Genomic DNA, 22,518 nt, shown 5'->3' on the forward strand with positions numbered 1-22,518 from the left:
TTTGTGGGATTGTTTTGGGTCGGATTTTCTGGGATTTTCTGCAATTTCCCCACCAATTTAACGGAATTTCCTTTGGATTTTCACAGGGACGACGAGGACGAGCCCGAGTCCCAAAAGGCCAAAAAAGCCCCAAAATTCCCAAATCCCGAAATTCCCCCGGAATTCCTGGGGGGCCCCGGCCCCGCCCGCAGGGGGGTCCTGGCCAGGAAGGTCCTGGCAGAGAGCGACGGCAAAAAGGGTCGGTTTGGGGGATTTTGGGGGATTTTGGGGATTTTTGGGGATTTTATGGGATTTGTGGGATTTCTGGGAGAATTTTGGGGATTTTTTGGGGGTTTTATGGGATGTGTTGGTATTTTTATGGGATTTTTGGGGGAAGGTCCTGGCAGAGAGCGACGGCAAAAGGGACGGTCTGGGGGATTTTGGGGGATTTTAATGGGATTTGGGGCAAATTTAATGGGATTTTATTGGGTATATTTTAGGATTTAATAATTTTGGGGTGGTTTTTTTTCCCCCACAGCTCCATGGGAACGGTGGGGCTGTTTTGGGGTGGATTTGGGCTGATTTGGGGGATTTTGTGGGAATTTAATGGGATTTTGTTTGGGATATTTTAGGGCTGGTTTGGGGTGGATTTGGGAGAATTTAATGGGATTTGGGCTGGATTTGGATGGAATTTGTGGGAATTTAATGGGATTTTGTTGGGAATATTTTAGGATTTATTAATTTTGGGGTTTTTCCCTCACACCTCCGTGGGGCCAGCAGGGCTGGTTTGGGGTGGATTTGGGGAATTTAATGGGATTTGGGCTGGATTTATGGGAATTTCATGGGATTTGGGGGGGAATTTCATGGGATTTTGAGGGAATTTAACGGGATTTAATCAGGAATATTTTATGATTTATAATTTTGGGATTTTTTCCCCCAGCCCCATGGGGCCGGCGGGGCTGTTTGGGGTGGATTTGGGATTAATTTAATGGGATTTTGTGGGAATTTAATGGGATTTGTGGTGGATTTAACGGGATTTGATCAGGAATATTTTAGGATTTACTGATTTTGGGATATTTTCCCCCCCAGCCCCGTGGGCCGGCGGGGCTGGTTTGGGGTGGATTTGGGATTAATTTAATGGGATTTTTGTGGGAATTTCGTGGGATTTGGGGGAATTTCATGGGAATTTAACGGGATTTGATCAGGAATATTTTAGGATTTACCAATTTTGGGGTATTTTTCCCCCCAGCCCCGTGGGGCCGGCGGGGCTGGAAGCGTTTCAGGGCCGAGCTGCGGGGGCCCCTCCTGGCGCTGCAGAGGGACCCCCCGAGGGCCCCGAGGAGCTTTTGGGGCTCCCCCACCGCGCTGGCCCAGCCGCACCCCAAATACACCAAGCGCCCCAACGTGTTCCTGCTGCGCACCGGCGACCGGCGCGAGTTCCTCTGCCAGGCACAGTAAGGGACCGAAAACACCCTGAAAACCCAAAAAGGAGGGGGTCCTAAAAGAAATCCTAAAGCTGGGAAAAAATCCTGAAGATGGGGGGAAAAAATCCCGTAAGGATAAGTGGATAGGAAAGGGTTAAAAAAGGCAAAATCCTAAAAAAAAAAAGCAAAATCCTAAAAAAATGGCGGGTCTGGGAAAAAATCCCAAATCGTAAAAAGCACCAAATATGGGAAAAAATTCCAGATATGGAAAACAACCCCAAATATGGAAAAATGCCAAATATGGAAAACAACCCCAAATATGGAAAAATGCCAAATATGGAAAGCAACCCCAAATATGGAAAGCAACCCCAAATATGGAAAGCAACCCCAAATATGGAAAAAGCCCCCAAATATGGAAGAAATCCCAAATATGGAAAAAAAGCCCAAATATGGATAAAAGCCCAAATATGGAAAAAAATGCCAAATATGGAAAAAAATGCCAAATATGGAAAGCAACCCCAAATACGGAAAAAAGACAAATATGGAAAACAACCCCAAATATGGAAAAAATCCCGAATATGGGGAAAAACCTCAAACATGAAAAAAAATCCCGAATATGGAAGAAATGCCAAAATATGGAAAAAAAGCCCAAATATGGATAAAAGCCCAAATATGGGAAAAAATTCCAAATATGGAAAAAAATGCCAAATATGGAAAACAACTCCAAATATGGAAAGCAACCCTAAATAAAAAAAAAAAAATCCCAAATACAGAAAAATCCCAAATATGGAGAAAACCCCAAATGAAAAAAAATCCTAAATATGGAAAACAACCCCAAATATGGGAAAAAAGCCCAAATATGGAAAAAAGCCCCAAATACGGAAAAAATCACAAATCCTAAAAAAAATCCGAAATCTAAAAAAAAAATATTTGGGGTTATTTTGGGGGCAACTTGGGGGTAATTTTGGGGTATTTTTGGGATATTTTTGGGGGTATTTTGGGTGGAATTTTCAGGGGAATTTTAGGGGTATTTGGGGGGTATTTTTAGGGTACCTTAGGGGGAATTTTGGGGGGAATTTTTTTGTATTTTGAGGGATATTTTTGGGGTATTTTGGGGTTATTTTAGTGGCCATTTTACAGATATTTTTGGGATATTTGTGGGGTAAATTTGGGATATTTTTGGGGTAATTTGGGGGGTGCTTGGGCTTCTTTGCAAGACTCGGGGTTTTTGCGGCACGCGGGACACTCGGTGGGTATGACGTCGTTATGACGTCACCGATGACGTCGCCGTGACGTCACAGGAGCCCCCTGGAGCTGTCCCAGTGGGTGTTTGGCATCAACGTGGCCGCCGCCCTCTGCTCGTCGCCCCCGTTCCCCGCGGCCGTGGGGTCCCGGCGCCGCTTCGTGAGACCCATCCTGCCCTCGGCGCCCAGCCGCTGCCCCCCGGTGAGAAAAAATACCCTAAAAACCCCAAAAATATCCCCAAAAAATATCCCATAGAATCCCATCCTGCCCTCGGCGCCCAGCCGCTGCCCCCCGGTGAGAAACGCCCCAAAAACACCCCCAAAACACCCCAAAAATCCCCAAAATCCCACAGAGATACCCCATTCCTGCCCTCGGCGCCCAGCCGCTGACCCCCGGTGAGAAACACCCCAAAAAATATCCTAAAACCCCAAAAAATATCCCAAAAATCCCACAGAATTATCCCATCCTGCCCTCAGCACCCAGCCACTGCTCCCCGGTGAGAAACACCCCAAAAACACCCCAAAAATCCCCAAAATCCCACAGAGATACCCCATTCCTGCCCTCGGCGCCCAGCCGCTGACCCCCGGTGAGAAACACCCCAAAAATTATCCTAAAACCCCAAAAATATCCCAAAAATCCCACAGAAATGTTCCATCCTGCCCTCAGCACCCAGCCACTGCCCCCCGGTGAGAAACACCCCAAAAACACCCAAAAAATATCCTAAAATCCCCCAAATCCCACAGAAATGTCCCATCCTGCCCTCGGCATCCAGCTGCTGCCCCCCGGTGAGAAACACCCCAAAAACACCCCAAAAACACCCCAAAAAATATCCCAAAAACACCCCAAAAAATATCCCAAAAACACCCCAAAAATATCCCCAAGACGCCAAAAGTCCCATTGAAATATCCCACATCTCGTGGAAACCCCAAAAACCCCCAAAAATGTCCTAAAAATCCCGCGGAAATATCCCAAATCCCACAGGAACCCCAAAAACCCCAAATGCCCCAAAACCCCCAAATTTGGGCTGTGCCACCCCAATGTCCCTTTTGTCATTCCCATGTTCCCAATGTCCCCAGTGTCCCCAATGTCCCTGTGCCACCCCCATGTCCCCAGTGATGTCCCCAGTGATGTCCCCAGGAGCAGCAGCAGTGCCACCTCCATGTCCACAATGATGTCCCCACTGATGTCCCCAATGTCCCCAGGAGCAGCAGCAGGGCCACCTCCATGTCCCCATTGATGTCCCCAATGTCCCCAGGAGCAGCAGCAGGGCCAGCTGCGCCGCTGGTTGGGGACAGTGACCCCAATGTCCCCAATGTCCCCAGTGATGTCCCCAATGTCCCCATTGATGTCCCCAATGTCCCCAATGTCCCCAGGAGCAGCAGCAGGGCCAGCTGCGCCGCTGGTTGGGGACAGTGACGTGCCAGCTCCTGGAGCACCAGCGGCTCCTGCCCGAGGGACGGGGACGGGAGCAGGAGGAGCACCGGGCACACGGGGACTTCCTGCGGCACGAGGTGACAGCGGGGACATCGGGGACAATGGGGACAATGGGGACATCGGGGACATTGGGAGCAATGGGGACATTGGGGACATTGGGGACACTGGGGACATGGGGGACACGGGGACTTCCTGCGGCACGAGGTGACAGCGGGGACATCGGGGACAATGGGGACAATGGGGACATGGGGGACATTGGGGACACTGGAGGCAATGGGGGCAATGGGGACACGGGGACATGGGGGACAATGGGGACATGGGGGACACTGGGGACACCGGGCACACGGGGACTTCCTGCGGCACGAGGTGACAGCGGGGACATCGGGGACAATGGGGACAATGGGACAATGGGGGCAATGGGGACCTCGGGGACATTGGGGGCAATGGGGACATTGGGGACACTGGGGCAGTGAGGACCTTGGGGACAGTGGGGTGGCACAGGGACATTGAGTGGGCAATGAGGACAATGGGGACATTCGGAGATTGGGGACAATGGGAACACGGGGGGCAATGGGGACATTGGGGACATCACGGGGACATTGAGGGATTGGGGACATTGGGTTGGCACAGGGACATTGGGGACAGTGGGGACACCAGGGGGAATGGGGACACTGGGGACACATTGAGGGACTGGGGACATTGGGAACAATGGGGACATTGGGGACATTGGGGGGACAGTGGGGTGGCACAGGGACATTGGGGACATTGAGGGGGCAATGAGGACAATGGGGACATTGGGGATTGGGGACAATGGGAACACCGGGGGCAATGGGGACATTGGGGACATCACGGGGACATTGGGGTGGCACAGGAACACTGGGGGCAATGGGGACATTGGGGACATTACGGGGACATTGAGGGATTGGGGACATCACGGGGACGTTGGGGTGGCACAGGGACACTGGGGACACTGGACCGAGGACAGTGGGAACAGTGGGGACACCAGGGAGTGACACAGTGACCAGGAGGAGGGAGGGGGTGACCCGGTGCCACCGGGGTGACACGGGGGATGACACGGGGGTGACAAGGGGGGTGACCCGGCGCCACCCCGTCGGTGACGCGCGTGTCCCCGCAGCGCCAGCGCTGCCTGACCTACGTGCAGGCGCTGGGGGCGTGGCTGCGCGGGGACAGCGGGGACAGCGCCGCCCTCGGGGACAGCGGCGGGGACCTCGGGGACAGCCCCGAGTGTCCCCCTCTCCCCGCGCCGCTCACCAAGTGCCACTCGAGCCCCTCGCTGGTGACAGAGCCACCCCCGGGCCGCGTGCGGCGCCACATCTCGGAGCGCAGGGCCACCCGCGTCATTGTCCCCAAGCGCCACCGGGACCGCCTGTGACACTGTGAGAGTGTCCCCAGTGTCACTGGGACTGTCCCCAATGTCCCCATGTGTCACTGTGACTGTCCCCAGTGTCACTGTCACATCTCAGAGCACAAGGCCACCCATGTCACTGTCCCCAAGTGCCACTGGGACCAACTGTGACACCCCCATGGGGACCCTGACACAAAGTGCCACCCCCTGGGACAGGGGACACCCCCAAGTGCCACCCCTGTGACAGGGACAGTCCCCAAAGTGCCACTCCTGTGCTGTGACAGGGACACTCCCAAGTGCCACCCCAGGTGCCACCCCAGGGACAAGGGACAGTCCCCAATGTCCCCTCCCTGGGACACTTTAAGTGCCACCCCCTGTGCCAGGGACACTCCAAATGTCCCCTCCCTGTGACAGGGACAGCCCAAAGTGCCACCCCTGTGAAGGGACGGTCCCCAATGTCCCCTCTGTGGGACAAGGGACACTTTTTAAGTGCCACCCCCCTGTGACAGGGACACTCCCAATGTCCCCAGTGCTGTCCCCAATGTCCCCTCCCCCCCGGTACGAGGCTTTTTTGGGGGGTCCCGCTCTGAGCTCCCCCGGGATTGGGAACAACTCAGGGAAATCCCAAAATTCCCAAAATCCCCAATTTCCCATTCCCAAAATCCCAAAATTCCCAATGTGCCGTTCGCAGAATTCCCAAAATTCCCAAAACCCCCAATTTCCCATTCCCAAAATTCCAAAAAATCCCAAAATTCCCAATTTCCCACTCCCAAAAATCCCCAGATTCCCCGTTCCCAAAAATTCCCCGTTCCCAAAAAACCCCAATCCCAAAAATCCCATTCCCAGAGGAATTTTGGGCAGAATTTTGGGATTTCTGGGGGGAATTTGGGATCCCCTCGCTGCGGTTGTGCAATAAAGGTTCAGAATTCCGGAATATTGGAGAATTTTGGGGAGAGGGAAAATGGGGATGGGATTTCTGATCCTGGGAATTCCAGCTTCCCCCAAAATCCCCCCACAAAAAAATCCCGCCACAAAATCCCAAAGTAACTCCTGGATCCCAAATGCCCGGACCCCAAATTGTCACATCCGAAACCCCTGGATCCCAAATTCCCCAATCCCAAACTCTTGGATCCCAAACTCCTGAAACCCAAAATTCCTGGACCCTAAGCTCCCAGATCCCAAACTCTTGGGATCTCAAATTCCCGGATCCCAAACTCCCCAATCCCGAATCCCCTGATCCCAAATTCCTGAATCCCAAACTCCTGGGTCCAAATTCCCCAATCCCAAACTCTTTGATCCCAAACTCCCCAATCCCAAAATTCCTGGACCCCAAAACTCTTGGGATCTCAAATTCCCCAATCCCAAACTCTTTGATCCCAAACTCCTGAAACCCAAAATTCCTGGACCCTAAATTCCCAGATCCCAAACTCTTGAACCCCAAACTCTTGGGATCCCAAACTCCCCAATCCCAAACCCCTGGCTCCCAAATTCCCAGACTCCAAATTCCCAGATCCCAGACTCTTGGGATCTCAAATTCCCAGATCCCAAACTCTTTGATCCCAAATTCCCCGATCCAAACTCCCCAATCCCAAACTCCCCAATCCCAAACTCCCCAATCCCAAAATTCCTGGACCCCAAAACTCTTGGGATCCCAAATTCCCCGATCCCAAACTCTTCGATCCCAAACTCTTGGGATCCCAAATTCCCCGATCCCAAACCCCCGGATCCCAAATTCCCAGACTCCAAATTCCCCGATCCCAAACTCTTTGATCCCAAACTCCTGAAACCCAAAATTCCTGGACCTTAAATTCCCAGATCCCAAACTCTTGGGATCTCAAATTCCCGGATCCCAAACTCTTGGATCCCAAATTCCCCAATCCCGAATCCCCTGATCCCAAATTCCTGAATCTCAAACTCCTGGGTCCGAATTCCCCAATCCCAAACTCTTGAACCCCAAACTCTTGGGATCCCAAATTCCCCGATCCCAAACTCTTTGATCCCAAACTCCTAGGATCCCAAACTCCCCAATCCCAAAATTCCTGGACCCCAAAACTCTTGGGATCTCAAATTCCCCAATCCCAAACTCTTTGATCCCAAATTCCCCGATCCAAACTCCCCAATCCCAAACTCCTGGGTCCAAATTCCCCGATCCCAAACTCTTTGATCCCAAACTCCCCAATCCCAAAATTCCTGGACCCTAAAACTCTTGGGATCCCAAATTCCCTGATCCCAAATTCTTTGATCCCAAACTCCTGAAACCCAAAATTCCTGGACCCTAAATTCCCAGATCCCAAACTCTTGAACCCCAAACTCTTGGGATCCCAAACTCCCCAATCCCAAACCCCTGGCTCCCAAATTCCCAGACTCCAAATTCCCAGATCCCAGACTCTTGGGATCTCAAATTCCCTGATCCCAAACTCTTTGATCCCAAATCCCCGATCCAAACTCCCCAATCCCAAACTCCCCAATCCCAAACTCCCCAATCCCAAACTCCCCAATCCCAAAATTCCTGGACCCCAAAACTCTTGGGATCCCAAATTCCCCGATCCCAAACTCTTTGATCCCAAACTCCTGAAACCCAAAATTCCTGGACCCTAAGTTCCCAGATCCCAAACTCTTGGGATCCCAAATTCCCCAATCCCGAATCCCCTGATCCCAAATTCCTGAATCCCAAACTCCTGGGTCTGAATTCCCCAATCCCAAACTCTTGAACCCCAAACTCTTGGGATCCCAAATTCCCCGATCCAAACTCCCCAATCCCAACCTCCCCAATCCCAAACTCCAGGGTCCAAATTCCCTGATCCCAAACTCCTGAACCCCAAACTCCTGGGATCCCAAATTCCCCAATCCCGAATCCCCTGATCCCAAATTCCTGAATCCCAAACTCCTGGGTCCGAATTCCCCAATCCCAAACTCTTGAACCCCAAACTCTTGGGATCCCAAATTCCCGGATCCCAAACTCTTTGATCCCAAATTCCCCGATCCAAACTCCCCAATCCCAAACTCCAGGGTCCAAATTCCCTGATCCCAAACTCCTGAACCCCAAACTCCTGGGATCCCAAACTCCCCAGTCCCGAATCCCCTGATCCCAAATTCCTGGATCCCAAAACTCCCCGGTCCCGAATCCCCGACTGACCCCAAACCCCCGTCAGGTCCTTGTGGGGTCGGGGCGATTTTGGGCCATCCTGGGGTTTATTGGGGGGCTGTGAGACCCCAAACCCACCCCGGCCCCACAAACCCAACCGGGGAGGGACACAGGGGCGGGCTGGGGGGACTCGGGAAGGTTCTGGAGAACTTGAGAAGGTTCTGGAGGACACTTGGGAAAGTTCTGGAGAACACTGGGTGATCCTGGAGGCCGCGGGAGGTTCCTGCAGGTTCCCACGGTGTCCTGGAGGCCGTGGGGAGGTTCTGGAGGCCACGGGACATTCCTGGAGGCCACGGGAGGTTCCTGGAGGCCACGGGAGGTTCCTGGAGGCCATGGGAAGGTTCTGGAGGCCACAGGAGATTCCTGGAGGCCACAGGACGTTCCTGGAGGCCATGGGAGGTTCCTGGAGGCCATGGGATGTTCCTGGAGGCCGTGGGAAGGTTCTGGAGAACACTGGGTGCTCCTGGAGGCCACGGGAGGTTCCTGGAGGCCGTGGGAAGGTTCTGGAGGCCACAGGAAGTTCCTGGAGGCTGTGGGTAGGTTCTGGAGAACGTTGGGTGATTCTGGAGGCCACGGGAAGGTCCTGGAGAACCTCGAGTGATCCTGGAGGCCATGGAAAGGTTCTGGACGCCATGGGGAGGTTCTGGAGGCCATGGGAAGGTTCCAGAGGCCACAGGAGGCTCCGGGAGCCCCCTGAGATCTCCTGCAGGTCCCCGTGGTGTCCTGGAGGCCGTGGGGAGGTTCTGGAGAACACTGGGTGATCCTGGAGGCCACAGGAAGGTTCTGGAGCCCCCTGGGCTGTCCTGCAGGTCCCCGAGGTGTCCTGGAGATCGTGGGAAGGTTCTGGAGAACACTGGGTGATCCTGGAGGCCACGGGAAGGTTCCAGAGGCCCCAGGAGGTCCCTGCAGGTCCCCTTGGTGTCCCCGTGGCGGCTCAGAGCCCCTCGGGGCGCTGGTACTGCCAGAAGGCGATGTCCCCGTCGTCCCCGCAGGACGCCAGCAGCCCCGGCTGGCGCGGGTGCCACGCCACCCCGTTGGCGTCCTGGGCGTGCGCCCGCGGCACGTGGGCGGCCAGGCCGAACGTCGCCGGGGACGCCGGGGACGCCGGGGACACCTCCTCGAACACCCGCACGGCGTCGTCCCCGCACGCCGTGGCCACCGCGCCCGTCAGGTGGCACCTGCGGGGACAGGGACAGGGTCAGGGGACAGCTGGGGACACGGACAGGGGTCAGGGAGGGGACAGGGGACACAGGGGACAGGGTCAGGGGACAGCTGGGGACACGGACAGGGGTCAGGGAGGGGACAGGGGACACAGGGGACAAGGTCAGATGGCACCTGGGGACACAGGGGACAGGGTCAGGGGACATCTGGGGACACGGACAGGGGTCAGGGAGGGGACAGGGGACACAGGGGACAGGGTCAGAGGACAGGTGGGCAGGGGACAGGGACAGGGGACAGGTGGCACCTGGGGACACGGACAGGGGTCAGGCAGGGGACAGGGGACACCTGCAGGGACAGGGGACAGGTGGCACCTGGGGACACGGACAGGGGTCAGGGAGGGGACAGGGGACACAGGGGACAGGGTCAGGGGACAGGTGGGCAGGGGACAGGGACAGGATCAGGGAGAGGACAGGAGACACCTGCAGGGACAGGGGACAGGTGGGCAGGGGACAGAGACAGGGGACAGGGAGAGGACAGGGACACAGGGAGGGGACAGGGGATAGGTGGCACCTGGGGGCAAAGGGACAGGAAGAGGATGGTGGCACCTGGAGGGACACAGACAGGGATCATGGAGGGGACAGGGGACAGGTGGCACCTGGGCAGGGGACAGGGACACAGGGAGGGCCAGGTGGCACCCAAAGGGGTCACTGGGATGGTGGCATCTGGAGGAACATGGGGGTAATGGGGAGGGAACAGGGCCCCAGTGAGGTGTCCCCCAGTGTCCCCAATGTCCCCCCAGTGTCCCCAATGTCCCCAGCGTCCCCGGTGCTCACCAGGCCACGTCGTAGATGCTGCGCCCGTGGTACCCGGACAGGGTGCACACGCACTGCCAGCTGTGCTCCGAGCCACCGCCTGGGGACAGGGACACAGCGGGGACATTGGGGACAGTGGGGACATTGGGGCGTCCACCCCCGCAGGGCGTGGTCATTGCTGTAGGACACGAGTCCCCTGTCCCCACCCTGTCACCCATCTCCGGCTCCTGACCCCTGTCACCATCCCGTTTCCATCGCCATCCCTGTCCCTGCTGTCCCCATGTCCCCAATGCCCCAAGTCCCTGTCCCCATGTCCCAGTCCCTGTCCCCAATGTCCCCAGTGTCCCCAATGTCCCCATGTCTCTGTTCCCAAGTCCCTGTCCCAAGTCCCTGTCCCCATGTCCCTGTCCCCAGTATCCCTAATGTCCCCAATGTCCCCAGTGTCCCCAGTGTCCCCTGTCCCTCACCCTGTCCCTCACTGCGCTGCCACACGCGCAGGGTGCGGTCGTCGCTGCAGGACACTGTCCTTGTCCCCATGTCCCCATGTCCCAATGTCCCCAGTGTCCCCAATGTCCCCAGTGTCCCCTGTCCCTCACCCTGTCCCTCTTGGCGCTGCCACACGCGCAGGGTGCGGTCGTCGCTGCAGGACACCAGTCCATGTCCCCATGTCCCCACTATCCCCATCCATGTCCCCGTGTCTCCAATGTCCCCATGTCCCTCACCGTGTCCCTGTCCCCAATGTCCCCAGTGTCCCCAATGTCCCAGTGTCCCCTGTCCCTCACCCTGTCCCTCTTGGCGCTGCCACACGCGCAGGGTGCGGTCGTCGCTGCAGGACACGAGGCGCTGGCCCGAGCGCTCCCAGGCCACCGCCCACACGGTGGACGTGTGACCCTCCAGGGTGGCACAGCACACCCAGTCGTCCTCGTCCTCGCGGTACAGGCGCACCGTGTCATCGTAGCTGGCGCTGGCCAGCAGCTGGGGACAAGGGGGACATCATTGGGGACACTGGGGACAGTGATCACACCGTGTCATCGTAGCTGGCGCTGGCCAGCAGCTGGGGACAAGGGGGACATCGTTGGGGACGCTGGGGACAGGGATCACACCGTGTCATCGTAGCTGGCGCTGGCCAGCAGCTGGGGACAGCAATGGGGACATTGGGGACACTGGGGACAGGAGATATTGGAGACATCAGGGATATTGGGGACATCAGGAGCACTGGGGACACAAAGGACACCGGGGACATTGGGGCCATTGAGGACACAGGGGACGTTGGGGACAGGAATGGGAGCCTGGCAGGATCTGGGGCTCTTTGGGGTCCCTGTGGAGTTTGGGGTGTCCCCAGGTGTCCCCAGGTGTCCCCAGGTACCTCCTGGCTGGGGTGCCACACCACGTGTTTGACGTCCTGCGTGTGGGCGCTCAGCACGCTGACACACTCGAACTCCTGCTCCTCCTCGTCCACTGCGGGGACAGGGGACAGTGAGGGGACAGGGGGGACAGTGAGGGGACAGGGGACAGTGAGGGGACAGTGAGGGGACACAGGGGACAGTGAGGGGTCACAGGGGTCAGTGAGGGGACACAGGGGACAGTGAGGGGACAGTGAGGGGACACAGGGGTCAGTGAGGGGACACGGGGGACAGTGAGGGGACAGGGGACAGTGAGGGGTCAGTGAGGGGACACGGGGGACAGTGAGGGGACAGTGAGGGGACACAGGGGACAGTGAGGGGACAGGGGACAGTGAGGGGACAGTGAGGGGACACAGGGGACAGTGAGGGGACAGTGAGGGGACACAGGGGACAGTGAGGGGACACAGGGGACAGTGAGGGGTCAGTGAGGGGACACAGGGGACAGTGAGGGGACAGTGAGGGGACACAGGGGACAGTGAGGGGACACAGGGGACAGTGAGGGGTCAGTGAGGGGACACAGGGGACAGTGAGGGGACAGTGAGGGGACACAGGGGTCAGTGAGGGGACAGGGGACAGTGAGGGGACAGTGAGGGGACACAGGGGACAGTGAGGGGACAGTGAGGGGACACAGGGGACAGTGAGGGGTCACAGGGGACAGTGAGGGGACAGTGAGGGGTCAGTGAGGGGACACAGGGGACAGTGAGGGGACAGGGGACAGTGAGGGGACAGTGAGGGGACACAGGGGACAGTGAGGGGACACAGGGGACAGTGAGGGGACGCAGGGGACACAGGGGACAGTGCGGTCAGCGGTCAGCGCTCACCCTCCCAGACCCAGACGCTCTTGTCACGGCTGCAGGTGGCCAGCAGCGACCCCGAGGGTGCCCAGGCCACCGACTTCACCTCGTTCTCGTGTCCCTCCAGCGTGGCCACCACCTGTGGGGACAGGGCACCGTCACACGGGGGGGACACGGGGGTGGGGACGGGCCTGGGGGACACAGGGGACAATGGGGACACAGGTAACAAAGCGGAGGCGACGCGGGTGACAACGGGGGGCACCCGGGCGATGCTGAGGCGACGCTGAGGGGACACGGGTGGCATTGGAGGGACACGGGTGACACTGGGGTGACACAGGTGCCACAGGGGGGTGACACGGGGGTGACGCCGGCGGCAGTGCCCCACCTCGAAGCCGTGCTCGTGCCGCCGCCACACGCAGGTGGTGCCATCGAAGGAGGCCGAGGCCAGGAACTGCCCGCACGGGGACCAGGCCACGCGGCGCACGGTGCGCTGGTGCCCGTCCGCCAGCACCGCCCGGCACGCCCAGCCCGAGCCTGGTGTGGGGACACCGGGACAGTGAGGGGACACCGGGGCAGTGAGGGGACACGGGGACAGTGAGGGGACACCGGGGCAGTGAGGGGACACCGGGACAGTGAGGGGACACGGGGACAGGTCCCGCTCAGCCCCGTGTCCAGCCCGGTTCCCCCGCACTGTCCTGCCCCGGTTTCCCCACAGCCAGTCCCGGTTCCCGCTCACCATCCCAGCCCCACACCTGTTCCCATTTTTCCCCACAACCTCACGGTCCGGTCCCGTTCACGTTCCCGTTCCCGTTCCCCGCTCACCGTCCCGGCCCCACACCCGCACGGTCCGGTCCCATTCCCGTTCCCGTTCCCCGCTCACCGTCCCGGCCCCACACCCGCACGGTCCGGTCCCATTCCCGTTCCCGTTCCCGTTCCCCGCTCACCGTCCCGGCCCCACACCCGCACGGTCCGGTCCCGTTCCCGTTCCCGTTCCCGTTCCCCGCTCACCGTCCCGGCCCCACACCCGCACGGTCCGGTCCCATTCCCGTTCCCGTTCCCCGCTCACCGTCCCGGCCCCACACCCGCACGGTCCGGTCCCATTCCCGTTCCCGTTCCCGTTCCCCGCTCACCGTCCCGGCCCCACACCCGCACGGTCCGGTCCCATTCCCGTTCCCGTTCCCGTTCCCGTTCCCCGCTCACCGTCCCGGCCCCACACCCGCACGGTCCGGTCCCCGCCGCAGGACGCCAGCAGGGCCCCGCTGGGGCTCCAGGCCAGGGCCCAGCAGCGGGACTCGGGGTGCGCCGACACCCGGCACAGCAGCGACAGCGCCTCGGGCATGGCGGCACCGGAACCGACAGCGGCACCGGAACCGGAACCGACACCGGGACCGGAGCGGACAGGAAGCGGAACAGGAGCGGAAGCGGAAGCGCGGCCGGGCGGGGCGGGGCCGTGAGGAGGGACCGGAGCCGCTGCCGGGGCCCGGCGGGATCGGCACCAGCACCGGCACCGGCACCGGCTGTCCCGGGATCGGCACCGGCGCCGCCTGTCCCGGGGCCGGGCTCAGCGCGTTCGGAGCGACCGGGACCGGTGTCGGAAACCACTGCCGGTGAACCCGGGGCGGGTGTCGGGGGTCCGGAGCCGGTACCGGTGATCCCAGGGCCAGTGCCGGTTATCCCGGAGGGGTGTCGGGGTCCAGGAGCCGGTACCGGTTATCCCGGAGGGGTGTCGGGGGTCCCGGAGCCGGTACCGGTTATCCCTGGGCGGGTGTCGGTGACGCAGGGAGGGTGCCGGGAATCAGGAACCGGTACCGGTTATCCCGGGGCGGTGCCAGGGGTCCCGGAGCCGGTACCGGTTATCCCGGAGGGCTGTCAGAGGTCCCGGAGCCGGTAGCAGTGACCCGGAGCGGGTGTCGGTGACGCGGGGAGGGTGCCGCGAGTCCTGGACCGGTACCGGGGATCCCAGGGCCGGTACAGGGTATCCCGGGGCGGGTGTCGGGGGTCCTGGAGCAGGAGCTGGTGACCCGGAACCGCTCCCGGTCCCGGTGATTCGGAGTGGGTGTCAGTGACCGGTACCGGGACCCGGAGCGGGTGTCCATTACCCCAGTGCCGGTTCCAGTGACCCAGGGCTGGCATCTGTAACCCCAGTGCCGGTCCCAGTGCCGGTCCCAGTTCCATTCCCGGTTCCATTCCTGGTGCCAGTGCCAGTCCCGGTGCCGGTTCCATTCCTGGTTCCATTCCCGGTTCCATTCCCAGTTCCGGTGACCCAGGGCCAGCGTCCGTAACCCCGGTACCGGTTCCATTCGTGATCCCAGTCCCGGTTCCAGTCCTGGTTCCGGAGACCCAGGGCCAGCGTCCATAACCCCGGTACCGGTCCCGGTTCCATTCCCAGTCCCATTCCTGGTGCCAGTTCCAGTGACCCAGGGCCGGTGTAAATAACCCCGGTACCGGTTCCAGTCCCAGTGCCGGTCTAGGTTCCAGTTTCAGTTCCAGTCCCAGTTACGGTGCCGATTCCGGTGACCCAGTCCCGGTGCCCGTAACCCCGGTACCGGTTCCATTCGTGATCCCAGTCCCGGTTCCAGTCCTGGTTCCGGTGACCCAGGGCCAGCGTCCATAACCCCGGTCCCGGTGCCGGTTCCGTTCCCGGTTCCATTCCCGGTGCCAGTTCTGGTTCGGGTGACCCAGTACCGGTGTCCGTAACCCCGTTCCGGTCCCATTCCCGTCCCCGTGCCCTCCCCGCCATGTACTCGGCGGGCGCGGCGGGCGCGGTTCCGTCCCGGCGCCGTGGCGCGGCGCTGCCCAAGCAGCCGGAGCGCAGCCTGGCGTCGGCGCTGCCGGGCGCCCTGGCCATCACCGCGCTCTGCACCGCGCTGGCCGAGCCCGCCTGGCTGCGCATCCACGGCGGCACCTGCGCCCGCCAGGAGCTGGGCGTGGCCGACGTGCTGGGCTTCGTGCAGCCCGAGCTGCTCCGAGGTGAGCGGGGTGCCGGGGGTCCGGAACGTTCCGTGGCCTTCTGTGCGTTCTGTGTCCTTCTGTCCCCTTCCGGAGCATTCTGTGTCCTTCTGTCCCCTTCCGGAACCTTCTGTGTTCTTCTGTCCCCTTCCGGAGCATTCTGTGTCCTTCTGTCCCCTTCCGGAACCTTCTGTGTCCTTCTGTCCCCTTCCGGAGCATTCTGTGTCCTTCTGTCCCCTTCCGGAACCTTCTGTGTCCTTCTGTCCCCTTCCGGAGCATTCTGTGTCCTTCTGTCCCCTTCCGGAACCTTCTGTGTCCTTCTGTCCCCTTCCGGAACATTCTGCCCCTTTCTGTCCCTTCTGGAACCTTCTGTGGCCTCCTGTCCCTTCTGGAACATTCCATTGCCTTCTGTGTCCTGCTGTCCCCTTCCGGAACATTCTGCCCCTTCTGTCCCTTCTGTTCTGTCCCCTTCTGGAACCTTCTGTGGCATTCTGTGTCCTTCTGTCCCTTTCCAGAACCTTCTGTGTCCTTCTGTCCCTTCTGAAACCTTCCGTTGTCTTCTATCCCCTTCTGGAACCTTCTGTGTCCTTCTGTCCCCTTCCAGAACCTTCCATGGCCTTTGGTCCCTTCTGTCCCCTTCCGGATCCTTCTGTGGTGTCCCAGAGCCTTCTGTCCCTTCCAGACCCTTCCAGAACCTTCCATGGCCTTCCAGACCCTTCTGTGTCCATCTGTCCCTTCCAGTCCTTTCTGTCCCTTCCAGAACCTTCTGTGTCCTTCTGTTCCCTTCCGGAACCTTCTGTGTCCTTCTGTCCCCTTCCAGACCCTTCTGTGCCTTTCTGTCCCTTCTGTCCCCTTCTGGAACCTTCTGTGGCCTTCTGTCCCCTTCCAGAGCCTTCTGTGTCCTTTTGTTCCCTTCCAGACCCTTCTAGAACCTTCTGTGTTCTTCTGTGTCCATCTGTCCCTTCCAGTCCTTTCTGTCCCTTCTGGAACCTTCTGTGGCCTTCTGTTCCTTCTGTCCCTTCCAGAACCTTCTGTGGCCTTCCAGAACCTTCTGTGGCCTTCCAGAACCTTCTGTGGCCTTCCAGTCTTTTCTGTTCCTTCCAGACCTTTTTGTCCCCTTCCAGAACCTTCTCTCCTCTCCCTCCATCTCTCCCTCCCTCCCCATTCCCGTGGAATTTCCCGTTCCCATTTTTCCAGCCTTGCTCCTCCCCCTCGGGCACAGGAACTCATCCTTAATTAACAACTCACCCCTAATTAACAAGTCACCCCTAATTAACAAGCTACTCCTAATCAATGAGCCATCCCCAATTACAGGGATTGCCTCAAAGGGGTGTTGGCATTTAAAGGAATCGTTGGATTTGTTGCCCCCAAAACCCCCCAAAACTCCCTAAAAATCCCCCAAAATCCCCAAAAAATCCCCCAAAAACTCCCCCCAAAATTCCCAAAATTCCCCTTTTCCACCTCAAATTTTCAATTTTTTTTGTGCAAAAAATCAGATTTTTTTGTGCAGAAACTCGGATATTTTTGCTGAAAAATCCGATTTTCTGTTATAAAATCCACTTTTTCTTTCCTCTCATGCTGTTTTTTCCCATTTTTTCCCTTTTTCCCCCCAGATTTCTGCATGAACCCACAGACGGTGCTGCTGCTCAGGGTCATTGCTGCTTTCTGCTTCCTGGGCATCCTGTGCAGCCTCGGCGCTTTCCTGCTCGACGTCTTCGGGCCCAAACACCCGGCCCTGAAAATCACCCGGCGCTACGCCTTCGCCCACATCCTCACAGGTGGGGGCACCCCAAAAACACCCCCAGAATTAAAAAAAAAAGTGATGAAATTCCACCCAAAAATCCCCTAAAAATCCCCCCAAAATTAAAAAAAAAAAAACCACAGCAGAATTACACCCAAAAATCCCCCCCCAAAATCCCCTGGAAATTAAAGAAAAAGCAACAAAATTTCCCCCTAAAAATCCCCATTTTTTTCCCATTTTTCCCCCATTTGCTCCCAATCTAACCCATCTTTTTTCTCTTTTTTACCATTTTTTCCTATTATTCTCCCAATCTAAGCCCCTTTCCCCCAATCCAACCCCTTTTTTTTTCCAATTTTTCCCATTTTTTCCTCACATTTTTTCTCCATTCCAACCCATTTTTCCATGTTTTTTTCCCATTTTTTTCCACGTTTTTTCCTCCATTTTCCCCCCATTTTTCTTGGGATTTTTTTTCCCATTTTTCCTGAATCTAATCCATTTTTACCCAAATCTAATCCATTTTTTCCCATTTTTCCATGTTTTTCCCCCGGTTCTCCAGTGTGCCACGGCGATCGGGTTCTGCTGCTGGGCCTCAGAGCTGCTCCTGGGGACCCCAGACCCAATTTCCCCCAACCTAACCCATTTTTACCTCATTTTTGGATGTTTTTTCCCCCATTTTTCCCAAATCTAACTGAATTTTCCCCATTTCCAGTGCTGCAGTGCGCCACGGTGATCGGCTTCTGCTCCTGGGCCTTGGAGCTGCTCCTGGAGACCCCAGACACCAAACCCACTCCAGTTTTACCCATTTTTGATGTTTGTTCCCAATTTTTTCCCAATTGAACCCATTTTTACCTCATTTTTGGATGTTTTTTCCCCCATTTTTCCCAAATCTAACTGAATTTTCCCCATTTCCAGTGCTGCAGTGCGCCACGGTGATCGGCTTCTGCTCCTGGGCCTCGGAGCTGCTCCTGGAGACCCCAGACCCAATTTTCCCCAATCCAACCCATTTTTACCCCATTTTTCTTGTTTTTCTCCCCGTTTTTTCCCAAATCTAACCCAATTTTCCCCCATTTTTCCCCAATGTAACCGAATTTTCCCCCATTTTGCAGTCCTGCAGTGCGCCACGGTGATCGGCTTCTGCTACTGGGCCTCGGAGCTGCTCCTGGCGCAGCAGCAGCAGCACAAGAAGTACCACGGCTCGCAGGTCTTCGTCACCTTCGCCGTCAGCTTCTACCTGGTGGCGGGCGCGGGCGGCGCCTCCATCCTGGCCACGGCCGCCAACCTGCTGCGGCACTACCCCAGCGAGGAGGAGGAGCAGGCGCTGGAGCTGCTCTCCGAGATGGAGGAGGCCGAGCCCTACGGGCCCGACTACGAGGTGGTCAACCAGTTCCAGCCGCCGCCCGCGTACACGCCGTGACGGCGGTCGGCGCGGCGGTGGCCACCGTGATGGCGGTCACTTTGATCCCGGTCACCGTGATCGTGGTCAGCGTGATGGTGGCCACCATGATGGCGGTCATCGTAATGGGTGGTCACCTTGATCCTGGTTACCCCTGGTTACCATGATCGTGGTCATTGTGGTGGTGGCCCCCACGATCCCAGTCGCCGTGATCCCGGTCATAGAGATGGTGGCCACCATGATCCCGGTCACCATGATCACCATGATTGTGGTCAGTGTGATTGTGGCCACCGTGATCACGGTCACTTTGATCCCGGTCACTGTGATCATGGTCATCGTGATGGTGGCCACCATGATCACCATGATCCTAGTCGTCGTGATGGGTGGCCACCGTGATCCCGGTCACCATGATCCTGGTCATTGTGATGGTGGCCACCAAGATGGCGGTCAGCGTGATGGGTGGTCACCTTGATCCTGGTCATTGTGATCATGGTCACTGTGGTGGTGGCCACCATGATCCCAGTCACCGTGGTCCTGGTCATAGAGATGGGTGGTCACCTTGATCCCAGTCACCATGATCCTGGTCATCGTGATGGTGGCCACCATGATCCTGGTCACCATGATCACCATGATCCTGGTCAGCGCGGTGGTGGCCACCAAGATAGCGGTCACTGTGATGGTGGTCGTCATGATGGGTGGTCATCATGGTGGTGCCAACCGTGATCCCGGTCATTGTGATCATGGTCAGCGTGATGGTGGCCACCAAGATGGCGGTCAGCGTGATGGTGGTCACCATGATCCTGGTCACCATGATCACCATGATCCTGGTCATCATGATGGGTGGTCACCGTGATGCCACTCACCATGATCCTGGTCAGCGTGATGGTGGCCACCAAGATGGCGGTCAGCGTGATGGGTGGTCACCTTGATCCCGGTCGCCATGATCATGGTCGTTGTGATGGTGGCCACCATGATGCCGGTCATCGTGGTCATGGTCAGCGTGATGGTGGCCACCAAGATGGCAGTCATCGTAATGGGTGGTCGCCTTGATCCTGGTCACTCTGATCATGGTCAGCGTGATGGTGGCCACCGTGATCCCGGTCACCATGATCACCATGATCCTGGTCATCATGATGGGTGGTCACCTTGATCCCGGTCATCGTGATGGTGGCCACCGTGATGGCGGTCATCGTAATGGGTGGTCATCTTGATCCTGGTTACCATGATCATGGTCATCGTGGTCGTGGCCACCATGATTGTGGTCATCGTGATCCAGGTCACCATGATCGTGGTCATAGCGGTGGCCACCGTGATGGTGGTTATCATGATGGTGGCCACCATGATCCTGGTCACCGTGATCACCATGATCCTAGTCATCATGATGGGTGGTCACCTTGATTGTGGTCACCATGATCCTGGTCAGCGTGATGGGTGGTCACCTTAATTGTGGTCACCATCATCATGGCCATTGTGGTGGTGGCCACCATCATTGTGGTCGTCATGATTGTGGTCACCTTGATCCACGTCACCATGATTGTGGTCATCGGCGTCCCGGTCGCCATGATAGCGGTCATTGTGATGGTAGCCACCATAATCACGGTCATTGTGGTCACTGTGATCCCGGTCACTGTGATCATGGTCATCATGGTGGTGGCCACCATGATTGTGGTCATCGTGATGGGTGACCACCCTGATCGTGGTCACCTTGATGCTGGTCACCATGATTGTGGTCACTGCGATCCCGGTCATCGCAATGGTGGCCACCATGATGGTGTTGGATCGAGTGGACGGAGAGGCCGGATCTCATTGGGGTGGGGGACGTGGTGTGGGAGGGTTGGGTTGGGGAGATGTCAAGAGGTCTTCCAGGGGAGGACCTGCCCAGGTGGATCCCAAAAACTCTTTCAACAAAGGATTGGTCTGGATGGACACGGGAAGTTCTTCCAGGAGAGGATCTGTCCAGGTGGATCCCAGGAGATGTTCCAGCAAAGGGTTTCTCCAGGTGGATCTCTGGAGGTTCTTCCAGGGGAGGATTTATCCTGGTGCATCCCAGGATTGTTCCAGGGAAGGACTTTTCCAGGTGGATCCCAAGAGATCTTCCAGCAAAAGATTGCTCTGGATGGACACAGGAAGTTCTTCCAGCCAAGGATTTCTCCAGATGGATCTCTGGAGATCTTCAAGGGGAGGGTTTCTCCAGGTGGATCCCAGGAGATCTTGCAGGGCCTCGATCCCCGACTTGGTTCCGTGGCTCTCCTGCTCCAGGTGGGTTTTCCTTGGAATGAGGGGAGTGGGATCCACAGTTCCCAATGGAATGAGAACCTTGGGATCTCCACGGATCCAGAACTTTGGGATCCCCAATTCCCAATGAATCGAGAACTTCGGGATGCCCAGTTCCCCGTGGAGTGAGAGCTTTGGGATCTCCATGGACTGAGAGCCTTGGGATCCCCAATTAATTCCCTGTGGATTGAGAACTTTGGGGTCAGGAATTCCCAACGGATCCAGAACTTTGGGATTCCCCTGGAATGAGAACTTTGGGATCCCCAATTTCCAGTGGATCCAGAACTTTGGGATCTCCATGGGTCGAGGACTTTGGGGTCAGGAATTCCCAATGAATTGAGAACTCTGGGATCCCCAATTCCTAACGGCTCCAGAACTTTGGGATCCCCAATTCCCCCTGGAATGAGAACTTTGGGATCCCCAATTCCCAATGGATCAGGAACTCTGGGATCTCCATGAACTGAGAACTTTGTGATCCCCAATTGCCAACACGTTGAGAACTTTAGGATCCTCCTGGAATGAGAACTCTGGGCTCTCCATGGGTCGAGGACTTTGGGGTCAGGAATTCCCAATGGATCGAAACCTTTGGGATCCCCAATTCCCAATGGACTGAGAACTTCGGGATCCCCAATTCCCCCTGGAACGAGAACTTTGGGATCCCCAATTTCCAGTGGATCCAGAACTTTGGGATCTCCATGGATCAAGAACTTTGGGATCCCCAATTTCCCACGGCTCCAGAACTTTGGGATCTGGAATTCCCTGTGGAATGAGAACTCTGGGATCTCCAATTCCCACCGGATCCCCAACTTTGGGGTCCCCCATTCCCCACCCCGTCCCCTCTCCCGGCTCTCCCCCCTTCTCCCACATTTCTCCCCCTATTTAAAAATTTGGGAATTCCCATCCCCGCTCCCCCTTTTCCCCACCCCCCATGGACATTCTGCACTTTATTCCAGGCTCTGGGAATTCCGGGATCGCCTTTGGGGTTTTTTTTTTTTTGGCTTTTTTCGGGATCATCCCACAAAATTTGGGAATTTTGGCCTCCCTGGGAAATCGGGATGAGCCCTGCTGGAAAAACCCGGAGCTTTTATGCAAACCCCTCCACTCCCATCCCACTTTTCCCCCCACAAAATTCCCAATTTTTTCCCCGCTCTGATTTTTCCCAGAAATTTTTGGGGCCAAAACAACAAAAAAATAGGAAAAAAAATCCCGTCAGGATTGAAATTCCCGACAAAATTCCCATTCCTGGAACGCTTCGGCTCAGGGGGGATTTTTTAGGGAATCTCCTGGATTTTTAGGGAATTTTAACCCCGGGATCCGACTCCTTGGAGGTCCTGATGCTTTTATCCAGATTTTCCTGCTTTTATTCCAAACTTCCCGCTTTTGTCCCCCTTTTCCTGC

General features: G+C 57.3%; 2 protein-coding genes across 2 annotated transcripts; one reads left to right on the forward strand and one right to left on the reverse strand.

Annotated features, from left to right (window-relative positions):
• Positions 1-9,502: 9,502 nt before the first annotated feature.
• CIAO1 (cytosolic iron-sulfur assembly component 1) lies at positions 9,503-14,134 on the reverse strand. Its single transcript, XM_054294679.1, has 7 exons — positions 13,964-14,134; positions 13,149-13,297; positions 12,791-12,902; positions 11,933-12,024; positions 11,349-11,541; positions 10,588-10,666; positions 9,503-9,771 (listed from the first exon to the last, which is right to left on the reverse strand). Exons 1-7 carry the CDS (start codon positions 14,100-14,102, stop codon positions 9,528-9,530), a joined length of 1,008 nt encoding a protein of 335 aa, XP_054150654.1. The 5' UTR covers positions 14,103-14,134; the 3' UTR covers positions 9,503-9,527.
• Positions 14,135-15,097: 963 nt separating this feature from the next.
• TMEM127 (transmembrane protein 127) lies at positions 15,098-18,867 on the forward strand. The gene is made up of 3 exons (XM_054294678.1): positions 15,098-15,733; positions 17,326-17,490; positions 18,560-18,867. The coding sequence occupies exons 1-3, from the start codon at positions 15,502-15,504 to the stop codon at positions 18,865-18,867; spliced, it is 705 nt and encodes a 234-aa protein (XP_054150653.1). The 5' UTR covers positions 15,098-15,501.
• The last annotated feature ends 3,651 nt before the right edge of the window (positions 18,868-22,518 follow it).

This window comes from Melozone crissalis, unplaced genomic scaffold (genome assembly GCF_028551555.1).
Source record: "Melozone crissalis strain CALT ecotype California unplaced genomic scaffold, PUWL_Pcris_2 ptg000302l_1, whole genome shotgun sequence".
NCBI classification, from domain to species: domain Eukaryota; kingdom Metazoa; phylum Chordata; class Aves; order Passeriformes; family Passerellidae; genus Melozone; species Melozone crissalis.